Source organism: Hevea brasiliensis, chromosome 6 (genome assembly GCF_030052815.1).
Source record: "Hevea brasiliensis isolate MT/VB/25A 57/8 chromosome 6, ASM3005281v1, whole genome shotgun sequence".
In the NCBI taxonomy this organism is placed as follows: Eukaryota; Viridiplantae; Streptophyta; class Magnoliopsida; order Malpighiales; family Euphorbiaceae; genus Hevea; species Hevea brasiliensis.
Window position 1 is genome coordinate 106,681,261 of NC_079498.1, and position 15,442 is coordinate 106,696,702.

The 15,442-nt window shown below is 34.2% G+C and overlaps 2 protein-coding genes across 11 annotated transcripts; one reads left to right on the plus strand and one right to left on the minus strand.

Annotated features, from left to right (window-relative positions):
- Positions 1-525: 525 nt before the first annotated feature.
- LOC110664287 (uncharacterized) lies at positions 526-9,235 on the minus strand. Of its 7 annotated transcripts, none has more exons than XM_058149110.1 (10): positions 8,995-9,235; positions 8,354-8,400; positions 8,020-8,138; positions 6,860-7,037; positions 6,269-6,327; positions 3,526-4,506; positions 2,574-2,723; positions 1,079-1,363; positions 887-943; positions 526-760 (listed from the first exon to the last, which is right to left on the minus strand). In XM_058149110.1, the coding sequence occupies exons 4-10, from the start codon at positions 6,990-6,992 to the stop codon at positions 593-595; spliced, it is 1,833 nt and encodes a 610-aa protein (XP_058005093.1). In that variant the 5' UTR covers positions 6,993-7,037; positions 8,020-8,138; positions 8,354-8,400; positions 8,995-9,235; the 3' UTR covers positions 526-592. The 7 variants fall into 7 exon arrangements, with proteins under 7 accessions (XP_058005093.1, XP_058005088.1, XP_058005092.1 ...); XM_058149105.1 differs by having other exon boundaries at positions 8,020-8,182; XM_058149109.1 differs by lacking the exon at positions 8,354-8,400.
- A 1,019-nt stretch (positions 9,236-10,254) lies between these two features.
- LOC110664325 (uncharacterized protein At2g37660, chloroplastic) lies at positions 10,255-13,677 on the plus strand. 4 transcript variants are annotated; one of them, XR_009149581.1, is made up of 9 exons: positions 10,255-10,506; positions 10,594-10,680; positions 10,776-10,834; positions 11,065-11,160; positions 11,278-11,355; positions 12,303-12,365; positions 12,452-12,625; positions 12,730-13,005; positions 13,397-13,456. XR_009149581.1 is itself a non-coding variant. In XM_021823960.2 (9 exons), the coding sequence occupies exons 1-9, from the start codon at positions 10,326-10,328 to the stop codon at positions 13,469-13,471; spliced, it is 909 nt and encodes a 302-aa protein (XP_021679652.1). In that variant the 5' UTR covers positions 10,258-10,325; the 3' UTR covers positions 13,472-13,677. The 4 variants fall into 4 exon arrangements, 3 of the variants coding, with proteins under 3 accessions (XP_058005095.1, XP_021679660.1, XP_021679652.1); XM_021823960.2 differs by having other exon boundaries at positions 10,258-10,506; positions 12,910-13,005; positions 13,397-13,677; XM_058149112.1 differs by lacking the exon at positions 13,397-13,456 and having other exon boundaries at positions 10,256-10,506; positions 12,832-13,005.
- The last annotated feature ends 1,765 nt before the right edge of the window (positions 13,678-15,442 follow it).

Here is a 15,442-nt window from a genome sequence, read left to right on the forward strand (position 1 = left end):
GTTTAGAAATTAAAAAAAAATGCAAAAACTCATTTTAATTTAATTTTATTTGATCATTAACTTTTTTATTTTCGGTTGAGAGATGATATTTATAGCATTTGGAATGCAAATTATTGACACTAATTTTTTTTAAGAGTTTATTCAATAAATGAAGTTTATAAATCATTATTCATTGTTTTTTATTTTATTATATAAAATTAATAATACTAGTAATTTTTTATTTTTTCTTTTATTTATTTTAAAAAAATTAATCCCCATTTAACATTATTATTATTTAAATAGTACACCATCCACAATACACAATCCAACCCACACCCATCGGGTGTATTCCCCAACTTCAATTTCTTCATGGGCACGTGCACATCCCCAGCCATGGTGATATAACTGATCGTCTTTAGGCTCAAATCTATTTGAATTTCTGTTTGGTTTTATGACCCTTCCCCGTTCAATTTTTCAATCATAACTGTTTATTGCTCAGCTGCAGCCACCATAAAAGGAAAAAAAACGAAACAACCACCATCAAAATGTGGACACACTATTGTGCTTTATTTGCAATTTATACAACTAAGAACTTCTTGATCTAGCTACAATGTTACAAGTACCCTGACTGTTTTTCATGTACACTACTTCCACTACTTCCAGCCTCCTTGCCTGAAGTTAGATTTGGCGGAACCTGTGACTGTCTCTCAGCAAGCTCTCTAACTCTCAATAATATTGGTTCAGGAATAGGCATTGTAGCAGCATTTTTTCGAGAATTTACCTACATTAACCACAAAAATAAACGCATTAAAACGAACTGTAAATCTTAGGATATATGAAAAAAAAAAAAAATACCATTAAGCAATGACTTGCATGGAAGAAGATAATTATAGACGTGGTAGCTCACCCCTTTATCTGAAGGTATATGTGCAAAGCTAGCTTTCAGTAGATTCCTCCATTTATCCTGAAAAATTATGTTTGTTATCAGCCAAAAATCTAATCCATATCTAACACATGAACTGGTTGCAAGGGCAACAAATTCCCTGCATTGATGTGTATTTCTTTTCGAGACCCAAATGCCAAGGGAATACGGATATACCTTGAGATCAACAGAGGTGCGATATGAATAGGATGCAAATGCAAGCCGCTTGATCTCAGACCACCTTCCAGCCCCATACCTAGACACACCCTCAACTAGCTTCATGACCTCGGAGAGAGTCCAAGCTCGATGATGTTTCCTTCTAATTCCACCTTTTGACGTGGGCACAGTAACAATATTATCATCCGAATCCCCAGATGAATCCACTTGTTTCAGCACCTTATGATGGCCCCCAACTGCACCTATTGCTGTGAACTGTTTATCTTTGTCTGGTACACCTAGAAACTGGGTAATAAAGAATGTAAGCAATCGGGACTACATCAATTTGTGAATATAAAATGTTAAATGTCACGGCATTATCCCCTCAGGAAAGTACAAATTATTTTCATGCAGCAGAGAGTGGGAATCGGGAACATCATATCAATCAACAAGTAATCCTACAATTGGCAGTGATAGACTCAGCAATATCACTCCAATACCATGAGAACCACATTTCATGTTAGACTTGGTACAATGCCAATTTTACTTTGATTTGCAAAACCTAAAAGTTTTCCCCAGGGTAAATATCCAAATCTATCTCACGTTCACCTTTACCCCCTACCTAAAGGAAAAGCCAGGCATCTTCTCATTAACACAACTGAGTGAAAGATTTTAAATAGCATTGTCAAACCCAGCCAACGCCTTTTTTCGTCACATATTACTGATGACTAGACCCAGCCACAGTCCTGGATGAGACTGGAACTGGTCCAGTCAAACCTGAGACCAAAAACCAGACCAGAACTGTCTCTCTCCCATGGTCCCATCCCTTGAACCAGACTGGACTGAGTAGTTCCATTTCAAACATTCTTTCTTAAAAAAAAAAAAAAAAGATTCAACTGTTGGATTGACTTAAACCGAATCAAAATAGAATCACGAGAAATCTACAGTCCGGTTTAGGGCCCTTGGTCCATAGACTGTAACCAGCCTGCGACTGGGGCTACTGACGACACCTACTCCTAGCATATGTTGTGCTATTCCCAATTATTTCCAAAGATTAAGACTCCCAGCCAAATTTGTATAACTTTTTCTTAATAGTCTATCTTGATGTTGGAAGCAATTTGTACAACAAAAAGAGTCGCACATCTCCCTTACATGCATACTATATTGTTGCCTTAAGAAATATCAGATGAAGGACCATAGAAAAGTCCAGAATATCACTATAGCTTTAACCCACCAATTTGGGAACTTCAATCTTTAGCCAAAGGAAAATATAAAACTAAAAGGAGATAATGCAATAAGGAACTGAACTGCAGATCAATACAATGATATTACCATGACATGCTATAACAGTTTCCATTCAATAGAGAAGGATAAAGGATGTAACACAAATAAAATAAAATAAAATAATGAGAGGTGGTGAAGGGGGGAGTAGATAGAGAGAGAAGGCAGAACTGCAGACAAGAACTCTCAGATTAAAAAAAAAAACACATATTTTTGCATATCAGATATCAGATACCAGATACATGACTGATCTTACTCTCTGCTGAACCTGTGCAGGGGCAGATTGAGCTTTCTCACTCTCATAATTATCGGGTAGAAAACTATGTGCACCAAGTGCCTTCTTTACCAGTGTAGCTGTCATGCCCATGCTATTTGGATTGAACTTCTGCAAATGAAGTATATGTCATGCAATGTAGCAATAAATAAAACCAATTGACATGAGACAACAATATCAACCCAAATAAATAACATGCTTAAACAAAAGAACACATTACAGAGAAAGCAACTTGTGGTGAAAGCAAAAAAAAGCAAACAGTTTTAGCTCACTAGCCATGCCAGCACTCTCATCTTAGATACCATCACTATATTTCAAATTGAAACTGCTTAGCCCAAATAATAATAATAATAATAATGTTTATGTCAGAATTCTGCGGATTTATATTACCAAGTTAACGTGAAAACAGAAGAAATTTGATCCATTGCAAGCCCCATCCCCAAAATTCTATAAAGCAATTGTCAATTACTCAATTACCACAAATCAAAAATCATTTGCTTCAGTTGCTACTCTTAGCATCCAAGCATTTAATTTGCTGTAGAGGAAACCTACCCGACTTTCTAGTATGCCTCCCTTCGTTTAGGGAATATTTTTTTTCTTTTCTTCCTTTCCAAAAAAAAAAAAAAAAAAAGGCATCATACAGTAGCATGCTCCTACATCTCCGAAGGACCTTGCCATTGGACCAAGGCTCACCCTCCAGAACCAATGCAGTGAGTAAAGGGAACGAAGGGCGACTCCACCTCCGCACATAAACCCAAATCTCCAAACAGTACTTGATAAGTAGTTTTAGTACAAATAAAAGAAACTGTAACATTGATTAAAACCAATATGCATCATAACCACAAGGCAATATGTCAAAATAAAAATCTAGTAAACCACATATTCATTGCCCAGGAAGAGAAAATTAACACACCAGAAGCGCCATGAAATTTTTCCTTGGACGACTTCTTCGAACTCGAGAAACACATGGAATCTGAATCCCAGATCCTCCAAGGGAATCCAACCTTGTGACAACAGTTCTCCCATCTGAAGAGACATTTCTAACAGGCCTAAAATGAAATTTTGAGGACATCTGTCCAAATGCAGAACTTTTTACCGTAGTCCTTAACTTTCCACTAGACTCTTTGGACTCTACTTCTGAAAGTTCTTCAATGTACCGCCTCGTAGGCTTCCGAACTCGTTTGGCAGCTCTCTGTTCTGTGTGATGATCTTCACTTCCAGAATTGTCACCTGTGCTACGATTTCTCTTGTCAGAAACAACTTGATCTTCCAGTTGGCTACCATGGCTAATTGGAGCCCCTTGCTGACTGCAATTTATTGTTGTTCCTACTGCTAGATTATAGGCTAAGGCACCATCTACATTATCACAACCATCTTCTTTGCCTTTCTTAACTAATTTGTTATCTTTAATTATGAAAGTTGTTGCTGAAACGTCACAAGAATTAGTTAATCCCATGGTGATTCTTCTCTTAAGCCATTGCTTGTCCTTGACAGTAGTTTCTCGCCCAAATGTTGCTTTAAAAGTTTCATGAAGTTCTTTAATTGACAAATTGTCCAAGCATATTTCCCCGTTTAACTTGGAAAAATCAGGTTTTGAAGTAGTAACAGTGGTAGAAGGCAAAGCTCCACCTTCTGTCAGTACTGGAGTATTTGAGCACTCATCAATGCTCCCAGATTGATGCAAATGGCTGTCAATCAAACTTGGTGTGAAGGAAGGGACAGTTTCCTGCAATGGAATTTCAGATTGGAGGTTCTCATCAATACCAGGCAATTTATCAAGCTGATCAGAACACTGGCTGTCTACAATGACATAAGCAGAAGAATAATCACGAGATCCACATGCTAAACGGAGCCTCTCTTCCTCTTTCACCTTTTGCAACATCTCCTCGATGTACTACAAGAGATTTTAAAGGCCGAGATGGATCCAAGACAATCAGTTGTTCAATTAATACTTCGATAAGCTACAATCAATTATGTGTTTGCAAATCTATATGAAAATGGACAAGCAGAAAACAGCCTAAAAAAAACAAGGGTAAAAATGGGGGAAATCAAATATGCAAATAAATAGGGTAAGAAACTAAATCGTTGACACTTCTACATAGAATAATCTATGAAAATTGCTATCATAGTATAATCCACCTACTGATGAGTGGTGGCCTTTAATGAAATACAATAGGTTACTTGCCCAAAAATGATAAATATGAAGAATGCAAATAAGCCAACAACTTATAAGGGAAAAGGGCTAAAAAAGAGATGTTATAGTTATGTAATATTTCAAGTATATTGCTCAACATTTACGTTAATAATCCCATGGCGAAAAAAATATATTTACTTCCTAGAGTTCCTAAAAACCAAATACAAGGGAGAAATAGAATTATAAGTCAACATCTGATGTCTACACATTACTATGTATTGCAATGCACTTCCATCAACGCCAAGGTAAAATGGATTCAGTGCCAAACAGTACTATGCTGGTGGAAGTGTAAGAAGAAAAGCAACTTGAAGAGCACATGAAACCAATGTTGTTAAAGGGGCTTTGAGGCGCTGGGTGAGGCACCAGGTGAGATGAGGTGACCCTCTAGCGCCTTGCCTGGCTCCGCCAGGCCAGGGTTGTGTGAGGCGACAGCTGGGAGAAAAAGGCACAGGGTGTGAGGCGAGGGAGGTGACGCCTCTGTTACATAACGTTTATTTTTTAATTTTTATTCCTTTAAACAGCAAAAGAGTTAAAAACCCTAAGAGGAGGCTCTCATTTCACGCCAGTGATGCCACAGCTGCTTGAAAAAGGGAAAGAAGAACAACCTAAGGACTAAGGCATGTCCTTCTCTCATCCTTCCTCTCTCTTTCTCTCCTCTGCTTCTTCCTTCCTCTCTCTCCTCTCTTCTTTTATTCTTCCCTTCTCTCAAGTATGCCACAGCACCTATGTTTTTCTTCTCTTTATTTTCTTTTTCCTCTTCTCTCCTCCTTCTTCTCTCTTCTTCTATTCATTCTTCTCTCATAGTCACACCATTTTTAATCCATCAGCGGAACTTATTTCCTACGTTTTCCTTTCTTCTTCCCCTTTTACCTTTTTTCCTTTCTCTTCTCTCCTCCTCCTCTCTTCTTCGATGCTTTCTTCTCTCCCAGTCATGCCATTTTTAATTACCCAGCAGCAGCACTCTTTTTTTTTCCTTTAATTTTTGTTTCTTTTTAATTTGTTGTTTCATTGTTTATTATACGGGTATTATGATATGCATTTGTTAGATAGATATTTAATTTTGAAATGGTTTAGGTCCTATTAATTGGAGACTTGGAGAATGGGTAATTGCAAATTGTGATATGCTTTTTATTATATGGGTATTGTGATACGTTAGATTGAGGAGTGTTATGTATTTGCAAATGGTTACTTAATTTTAAAATGGTTTAGATCCTATTAATTGGAGGTGTGATATGCTTTTTTCCTTATTAAACTAGTTAAAAATATGAATTTCTAAGAGTGTGTGTGTGTGTGTGTGTGTGTGTGTGTGTGTGTGTGTGTGTGTGTGTGTGTGTGTAATTTAGGCAATTTAGGCTACGGACCACGCCTCAACTCTCGCCTAAGGCCATAAGATACCCTATTGCCTTAAATAACACTGCATGAAACAAATTGGAAACTATAGTGTCAGAAAGCCAGACAATACCTCAAGCCGTGCATTTAATTTGTCTGGATCAACTTCTGTGTTCTCAAATTGTGACAAACCTGGCATATATTGCACATTCAGATATCAGGAGAAAAAAAAAATTATATGGGACCAAAAACGATAGATCTAAAAAAAAAAGAAAAAAAAATCTGATCATTTAGATGCTGACAAGGCATGAACTGGAAGGATAACAGATTTAAATGAATATCAGTATCAAACGAAAAATTCATTTAGAGAAAAGAGTGGAGTTCAAATAACTCCTAATGCGAAATAAAAGTAGAAGTTCAAAGTGAAAAACATTTAGAAAACAAAAGAATTGAGGAAAAACTAAGCCAGACTGCAAAGATTGCTAGCAAAGCTAAAAAGACAATCAAATCACAGCACACTACCAAATATTGGAAGACAACTTGTAACAAACAAGCATTTAAAAGACATTCATGGAAATTATCACACATAAAAATGCAGTAAATATTCCCCCACATAACAAAGGCAAAAAGAAAACCAACTTCACCATTAAATTCAGTACTCTACACTACTAGTTATAAAAAGTACAAATAGCTAAAAGAAATAATAATAAAAAAAAAAAAAAACCTTCTGAGCTTTCCAACTGGAGCAGCATGCCAGAGGAAGATCCTTCATTGGAAATACACCCTATAGGCTGCCCAATGTCTGCAACAATATGCATTTCACTCTTCTCATCTATAAGCAGACCCTTAACCTCCATTACTTCATCATCTGTCGCAGGCACTAGTCTCCCATCTCCTTCCACCTGTGCATTTGATAGGATATGACTACATTACAACTTCACAACAAGCAACATAAGATTGCCGTGAGGAAAATGATAAGGTTTGAGAAGAGAAACATATGATCAGCATAATTTCAAGATAAGCATGAAATGTTAAAAAAATATTAGATTCTGCTTCTATTTGCTTCATGATAAGAAAGGTTCAACAAAAAGGTTTCTGCAGTCACTGTTCCTAAGATTAAAACACTTTCCAACATAGTAAGACTATCAATTATGACAATAATAATCACAACCATAATGTCCCATTCTTTAGTCGATTACAGAAGCTTCAGAAAGAGAACACAATCAGATATAGGGAATTCCCAATACTCAGTTCAACCTTCACCAAATACCAAACAACACTCCAACTCCTTTACTGAAAGTTGTAACAAATTCTAAATAATATTAAATAAACAATCCTATCTCATATTGGCTTTGTTTTGGGTATTAGGGTCTAAAGGAGAAAAGTCAAAAAAACAGATTGGAAAAGGACCAGCCTTAAAGGGATGGAGGAGGAAAGAAAACATTAAAACCGTAATGAACTTGGAAAATATTCAAAGGAAACATTAGGAGGGTATAGTGCACCATAGCATATAATCTAGTTCATATAGTGAAAGTATAATAAATTAAATTGCCAAAAAATGCCATAGCAAGAGCATTGAAAATGACTTGTCATTGTATCCAAGTAAAATGATTGATAATAGATTCCCTTCCACAAACAGTTTCAATTTCATAAGCACTGAAATGAACTAGCACTACTTTTAATAATAATAATAATAATAATAATAATAATAATAAATATTCTTTCAAATTCCATGTTCTGAGTTATTGTATACGCCAAATACGCTGTCTTGGACAGTCTCATTCAATTGTTTGATGCACAAAACAAAGTCAAATTGTCTTCCACTCCAACTCAAAATGACGATTTAAAAAATAATAACAAAAATATAGAAAATTGAGAATTTACCCGAACAAGCTTGTATACAACAGGATCAGTAAGCTGCTTGGTTGAGGATAGAGAAGAGTAAGTTTTCCCAAACCCAGCTTCCTCAAACTTTCCTTCGTCGTTCCCCTCAACTCCAACCTCTGTTTCCATGGAAAATCCACCACATGCAACTCAAATACACAAACTGAAAACTCCAAACAAAAATAAACAAGATACAATAAATAGTTAATTCTTTTCCTTTCCAAGGTTGAAACTTTAAGCACCACATGCAAAAGGCACATAAATCCAAACCCAATAAAATAATGATTATCTTTATGAAGTTCATTTATATCACTTCTAAAAGAAGTCCACATACGTTAATGCACCTACTCCACATGTTGAAATTCCCAATTTCCAAGTACTCTGAACCAAAACCAAATTAAAGTCACTCCAAATTGTTGAACTATCTACATGAACTTTGATTTAAAAAAAAAAGAACTATATACATGAACACAAAACAATAAAAAAAAAAAAAAAAACCCAAAATAATCACATAAAATCTTAGAAAGCTACTAAACTACGTAAATGAATATCACTATAAATCCCGTGACAAATTACAACTGACACCTCGAAAAAATTACTAAATTTAACCTAATTGGTTAACAACATTAAATTCCAAAAATATGACCACAAAACCAAAATAAACTCCCTCCGAAAAGCTAAATTAACTATCCCAGCATCTGTACATATAAATTAACAAACAAATCTACGCAAAGCCAAATTCAGTTGAAACAGTTATACTACGAGACACAGAAACAATATAAAAACAAAGATTACATAATTGTACCAAAAAAAACCACAAAAATGCATTTCAAGCTCAATTGAAGCTGAGTTCAATACAAACACTTAAATATTGACAAATTTATGCATAATTTATAACGAAGAAACAAATTTCTTCAATAAAATGCAGCTATAAATGAAGAAGAAGGAAATCAAATAGAGCGAGTGATGACTCACCATAGAAGTATGTGAGTGGTGAAGAATGAATCGCCTCAGTTGGATGAAACTGAAGAAATCATGAAAGTGAACAATTATGGAAGCTCAAGCGACTAAGCAATCGAATGAATTGAGAGAGAGAGAGAGAGAAACTTATAGGATACGAAATGGAAGTTTGGAATTGGAGTTACAGAACAGAGAAAGAAAGAGGGAAGATTGAGCTGTGTTTGTGTTGATATATTTGGGCGTGCCTTTTTGGCTCGCTTTTCCAGTACGCTGTGTATACAGTTCCGGATTCGAAATTTTCTGTGGATTTAATTTTATACAAGCGCGTGGATTCCGAATTGTTTTACATTTTTGCTTTTGGAGTCTTCATTTGATCCCATTTTTGTTATTCTAGACTGAAAGTAATCACTTTTTAAGAAATATTATTTTAAATGTCAAAAAAGTAATTTAACAGAAATAAGAAATTATTTTATTATTTTTTAATTATTTATAAGTAAAATATATTAAACATAATTTTAAATTATTTTAAATATTTTTCATTTAAATATTTTAAAAAATATTTTTTAATAATATTTTAAATAATTATTCATTGAGAGTCTCCATAATCCATGGGCTTTGGTGGGTACAGTAGCCCTCAGCTTTCAACTAAATTTATTCATGAAAATAATTAAGTAATAGAAGTTAAGTTAATTCCATTTTTAGATTTATTTATATAAATCAATTTTTTACGTTTCATTTTAAATAAATTATTTATAAAAAAATTTAATTAAATTTTCGAAAAATTATATTTTCTTCATAAAGTTTTTAATTCTCATTAAATCTATTTTTTCAATTATAAATTTTGTTTAATTTCTTTATAAAATGTTTTTATTAATTTTAAATTATTATTAAATAATTTTATTAAATAAATTCTATCAAAGACTGATAACTTAAATTTATCTTATTCTTTAAAATTAAATCATAATTTTTTTGATATTAATATTATTAATTGTAGATATTTTATGAGTGGTTTATTGAATTAATGACATTTTTAAAAAAATAAAAAATAAATTTAAAATTATAGGCAATAGTTAAAAATTGGAAAGTTGTTGGATTTACAATAATAAATAGATATCGATTCATAAAAAATTGCTTAAAATAGTTTTATTATTTATTTTAAAATTAAATAATTATAATATTATGTTTTCATTTATAGCCTGGCATTTTTTTTCTTAATCTAATTTCAAGGAAATTATCTTAGTGAAAAAAAAAAAATGAGTGAAATATATGGCTATCCAGTATCCACTTCCGCGGGAAAGAAACGGTTGGATAAGGAGAAAAGACCGCAAAAGATCCAGCGTTCGTCAATGGCGGCTACTCTTCCTTCGACTCTCCTATGCCAAGCTTCCCTTTCTCTCCCTGCTCATAATCCATGTAAAGCTTTGAATTCCTTTCCTATCTTCTACGCTACAGAAGGTCGTGCTCTTGTTCGCTGCTCGGCCAAGAGGAAAATAGGCTTCTTTGATCAAATTCTCGACTACATTGAAGGTAACACTTCGTGGTTTCTCAATCTTTAACCATATAGCATTTTCAATTTTGCGTAGTGTCAATGTGTGCGTACTTGTTTAATTTTAGGCGGTCCCAAGTTGAGGAAATGGTATGGGGCACCTGATTTGCTCCCAAAAGATGGGTCTACTACAGAAGGGGATGATGAATTTTCGGGTAATTTGATGTATCAATTTATGGGTGTTCTGTGTTTCTACGTTTGAATTGCTTTCAATGTCTTACAAAAATTTGCCCTTTCCTTTTAAACGCAGAGGAAGAGGAGGTAAGGGATGCAGTTCTAGTAACGGATGGAGATAGTGACATTGGTCAGGTGTGTTTCATTATTCACCATTAATGATCCTCTCTTCAATTCTCCTTGAGGATAAATGCTATGAACTTAATATTATATTGCTTGCAAAAATGAATTTTATGGTTGCTGTCTTATATTTCTTTCAGTTTCCATCCCATAATTTTTATGGTGCTAATGGTGTGGTTTCTTGCATATGGTTGAACAATTTGTTGATAATCTTAAACTGAGCCTTGTGACTCTAGCTTATGTAGATCATAATACTGTCCCTGATTGTCAAACGAGCTCGAGTTAAAGCATTGGTGAAGGATAAGCGGACTGCCATGGAAGCCTTTGGAACTTATGTTGAGGTGGGTGCATTTATTATCTACGAAGATCAAATTAGTGCTTTTGAAAGTTGTTTTGCCTTGCCCATCTGTTCATTCTATGCATTGAAATATGCTGAAATGGTTTGTTTTTCTGCAAAGTCAATTTCTAGAGATGCAAGTAGTAAGCTATTCCTAAAGAAAGCTCTCAGAGGTGTTCGTACCATTATATGCTCGAACGTAAGTGTTTCTATATGTTTTCCATTCTGCACACTTGCATATTCAATGGTGACATATGAAAATTTATATTATTGGCAAATCATACTGGTTGTTCATCTTATTCGCAATATTTCCACCGTAAATGTTAGTTTTCAAGTGAACTAGTGTATCAAAGCTCCTAATTTTTATTTCACTGCGTTTGTTATTTATGATGATATCTATAAATTGGAAAATTTTACCTATTTCTGCAGTTCATCGTGTAATCCTCACTGGGTTTTACACTGTCTGATTGCAAAAACTGATATCCAATTGGGAATTTGGTGGTTTCTTTCCTCATGATGATTTCTTTTTTTTATATGATTGAAGAGGGAAACGCTAAGCCTAGTAAGTAGAATGTCAAAAGTGACTCTCAAAAGGCTTGACAGTCTTGGGGCACAACCATCTTTAGTTACTGAAGGACATCTGAATCTGGGACAGGATATTTCTTTATTTTGCTACTTAAAGATTTGTGCAGAATTTCTGCAGCAAATGGAATTTATAATGAGAGGTTTCAGGTATAAATTTAGGGCATTGAAGTGTCAAATTAAAGATTTTAATGAGACACCACACTGAATGAGTATAAAGAAAGAACTGGAACACTTAATTGGTGTATAAAGCTTGTACAGATATGCTTGGAGGCATGGCAGCACAACGAATTCACTGCAAATATAGATACCATTATCATTTAGATGTAAAATCTGGGTTGTTAATAAATGCATAAAGAATTCTTTAGAAAATTTCCTAACATAAAACAAGCTGGGATGATTTCCTATTTGTGTAACTAGGAAGTTGTAATTACTGAGCCCTTCTCAAAATTTTATTAGCTAAAACCATCTCTTGGAAACATTTTCGTATTCCAGGGAATTCCAAGGAGATGTATTATTGGCTGAAAACTTTTTTCAGTAACTTCATCTTTTCCTTCTTCACAGGAAGGCTTCTTTTCTAGTGTTGGAAGCTTGAAAGGTGTAAAACATGCAATCTTCTTGTCCCAGGTATCTCTCTCTCTCTCCCTCTCTCTGGTAAGCATGTGCCAAAACCAAATGCTGCAATTTGTAAATTAAGTTTAGTAAGTTTACAGTTGTCTGTTTATAGAGGTAGCAGTGGCATTCAAGCTCTCATGATAAACAACGCAAGAAAATTGGCTGAGCAAGATGAATCAACACTTGCAAGCTCAGGAATTCCTCACACCATCATCAGAGTTGGCATGTTACAAAATACTCCTGGTGGAACACTAGGTTTCAACTTTGAAAAGGTATTCTAACTATCATTTTTTCTGTTCACATTAAAAAAAAATCCTGTTATAAATGTTAATTGAAGATACATGGTACTAAACTATTTGTTCTCCATGGTACCTAGCTCCCTATGCTCCCTTCCCTACTCAACATTGAATAAAGCTTGATTCTCAAGTTCTTGTAATTTCCATGGTAGCCTAAGTCTGTTGATGGATTTGATGAGCAGATGAAGTTTATATAAATAAATCTCTCATTATGGTGGATTTGGACTATGGTATCAACAATTCAAAGCTCCTCATGACAGGGTTGCTCAGAGAGGGGAAGTCTTGCCAAAGAGGATGCCGCATTCATTTGTGTGGAAGCTCTTGATATAGTCCCACAAGCACGATTCGTCTTTGAGGTTGGTGAAACATCATCATTATCATAATAACATTAATAACAGAACCTCTATCTTTCTGAATTACTCATGCCTATTCTGCTGGGGCTGGTGGTTTTGGCACAGACACGAACGACTATATCTGGAGGCGCAAAAAACAAACTTAAAAGTCGTTTGAAGAAGTCGTGATTGTTAATATGTTGCATAAATGAAAAATGAATAATAAAAGAAACATGAAATGGACCTTTTTCTCAAGGAAATGCAGAAGACAATGAAATGGTTTAATGTCAACGAAACATCCGATAGAATAACTTTTTTTAATTTTCTTCTGTTTTCTTTCTTGTATTTTTTCTTTTTTTTTTTAAATATATTCTTTTGCTGTTTTGTTGCTGATAACAACTCCATTGTTTGGTAGGTTGTCAACGGAGAAGAAAAGGTTTCAAATTGGAAAGAGTGTTTAGCCATGTTGATGGAGAGAGCAGAGCAGTAACTTCCACGATGTTTCCTGGGGAAGGGCACACAATGTGTACCCTTATTTAAAATATATATATATATATATATATATATATATATATATATTAATTTCTATTTGTAACTTGTGATGCTTTCAGTGATTGGTTATGCAAAAGAAATAAACTGTACAAATTTTTTAATTAATTTTTGAAAAGAAAATTTTAATTTTAATTCATTACTAAACCGATTTATTTTTATTTAATTTGATTTAATTTAAAATTAATTTTATAATACAAGTTAATCTTAATTCAACTATAATTTTGAATCATACCATTCCGACACCCCCACTCTGACACTCAATTCTCATCCTCTTTTTTCATCAATAATGATCAAAAGTTATCGTATCATCATCATCATCATCACATAGAACAGAAACATAGAAAAACAGACATTAGAGCACGGACACAAAAATCTGATAATCTTTATTGTCTGATGCTCGCACCAACTTCATGTGGAGAAGCATGTCAAGATTTTTATTTTTTTAAAACAAAAATCTTTTGCTCCATCCTTTTCAAAACTCCTTGATATTCCCCCACAACATTTGCATCACTGCTGCTTTCTTTTCAAAATTCAAAGGAAAAAAACAAAGATTATTGTCTTTTTTATTTTCACATCTTTATCTTTTAGCCAAGAATTGGTGGTGCAGTGACAGCATCGTCAAAGATGCATCTCTCACTGGTGAACTTTCACTAAGCAGATATTTAGAACTTTCCCATTTTTAAACTTGCTCCATTATGTCCATGAAATATCATTCATTGGATCTTCATTATTCCCTTTTTGCCTAAGTAGCTCATATATCTGTGTACAATAATTCATGTGAACAAGAAATCAATATGTATGCAGAAATACCTAGAAGTAGCCAGGGAAGCTGCAGCTCACTTTTCCCATTTTAACCATTATGAGATTCTTCCACTATCAATAATTGGAGAAATGAATATATCATCCATGCCAGAATCAACACCATTTACAGCAATCACCCACATGTTCACCCAGATCAAGAAAACTAATGAGTGGTTCCATGAATAACCCAAGAAAGGCGAAAAAGTTACTGGCTCCACAAGGAAGCACTTTTTATATTTAATTGTTTGTCTTTGTCATTGTTTGTGGAGAGTGAACTGTAATGACAAAATTAATATGAAATTTAAAGGGCCACTTGCAGAATTAAAAATTCAAAAGTAGAAAAAAGAATATCAGTGAGAGAAGCAAAGAACCTAAGCAGAAGTTCAACTGGTTCCAACCTTCAAACAATCAATGGGCCCTTGTTCTGTTCCCTGATTATCTTTCACCTAAAGTATGATGTCTTAAATTACTACCTAAGATAGCATCTTTCTTAATATCCTGAGTTCTTGATGATAATTAAAACAATCGAGAGATTTCCATAAACGGGGACAAATAGTAGTTAAAAAAAATATCAACCTTGATATGAGATTCTAAACTTGAGGTGCTTAATGCAAAATAGAATAAAATATACATAAAAATAAAGGTGCTGCAACAGTTGCCCTAAAGAATCTTCAACTCAAAAGGCCAATAATTCTCAAGGTCGGAAGTGCATGTTCCCACTTACACAGTCAAAATAGGCAGAGAGAACTAACAACACAAGAGTTTCAAAAAGACATAAGTTTTGATTTCTACGGGTTAAAAAATATTGAATAAATCAAACCTTCACTGTAAGCTTCATCTAAAATGCAGACATCATGAGGAATCTTTTGACAAACATAGGAAAAGAATAAAGTGGGTTGTTGAAAGTCCCCATCAAAAGCAAATCATGGGACATCATCAGAAAATGGCGATAATCATCAACTAAAAGACCAATAATATCTGGCCATTTCTAACAACCTAAGAGATGAGTGGTCTTTAATTGTTTCAATTTTTCTCCATAGTGATGGTAAGTAATAAAGCTTTGGTCAATCAAACAATTTACAAAGATCACACAAAGTACAGATAACAA

Excerpts from the sequence above, each read along its gene's own strand:
- LOC110664287 (XM_058149104.1), bottom strand. The coding sequence starts at position 8,148 with ATGGAAACAGAGGTTGGAGTTGAGGGGAACGACGAAGGAAAGTTTGAG. Across the intron at positions 6,328-6,859 it reads CCAGTTGGAAAGCTCAGAAG|GTTTGTCACAATTTGAGAAC; the intron begins GTTTTTTTTTTT and ends AATATATGCCAG. Across the intron at positions 944-1,078 it reads GCACCTCTGTTGATCTCAAG|GATAAATGGAGGAATCTACT; the intron begins GTATATCCGTAT and ends ATAATTTTTCAG.
- LOC110664325 (XM_021823960.2), top strand. The coding sequence starts at position 10,326 with ATGGCGGCTACTCTTCCTTCGACTCTCCTATGCCAAGCTTCCCTTTCT. Across the intron at positions 10,507-10,593 it reads AATTCTCGACTACATTGAAG|GCGGTCCCAAGTTGAGGAAA; the intron begins GTAACACTTCGT and ends GTTTAATTTTAG. Across the intron at positions 10,681-10,775 it reads AGGGGATGATGAATTTTCGG|AGGAAGAGGAGGTAAGGGAT; the intron begins GTAATTTGATGT and ends TTTTAAACGCAG.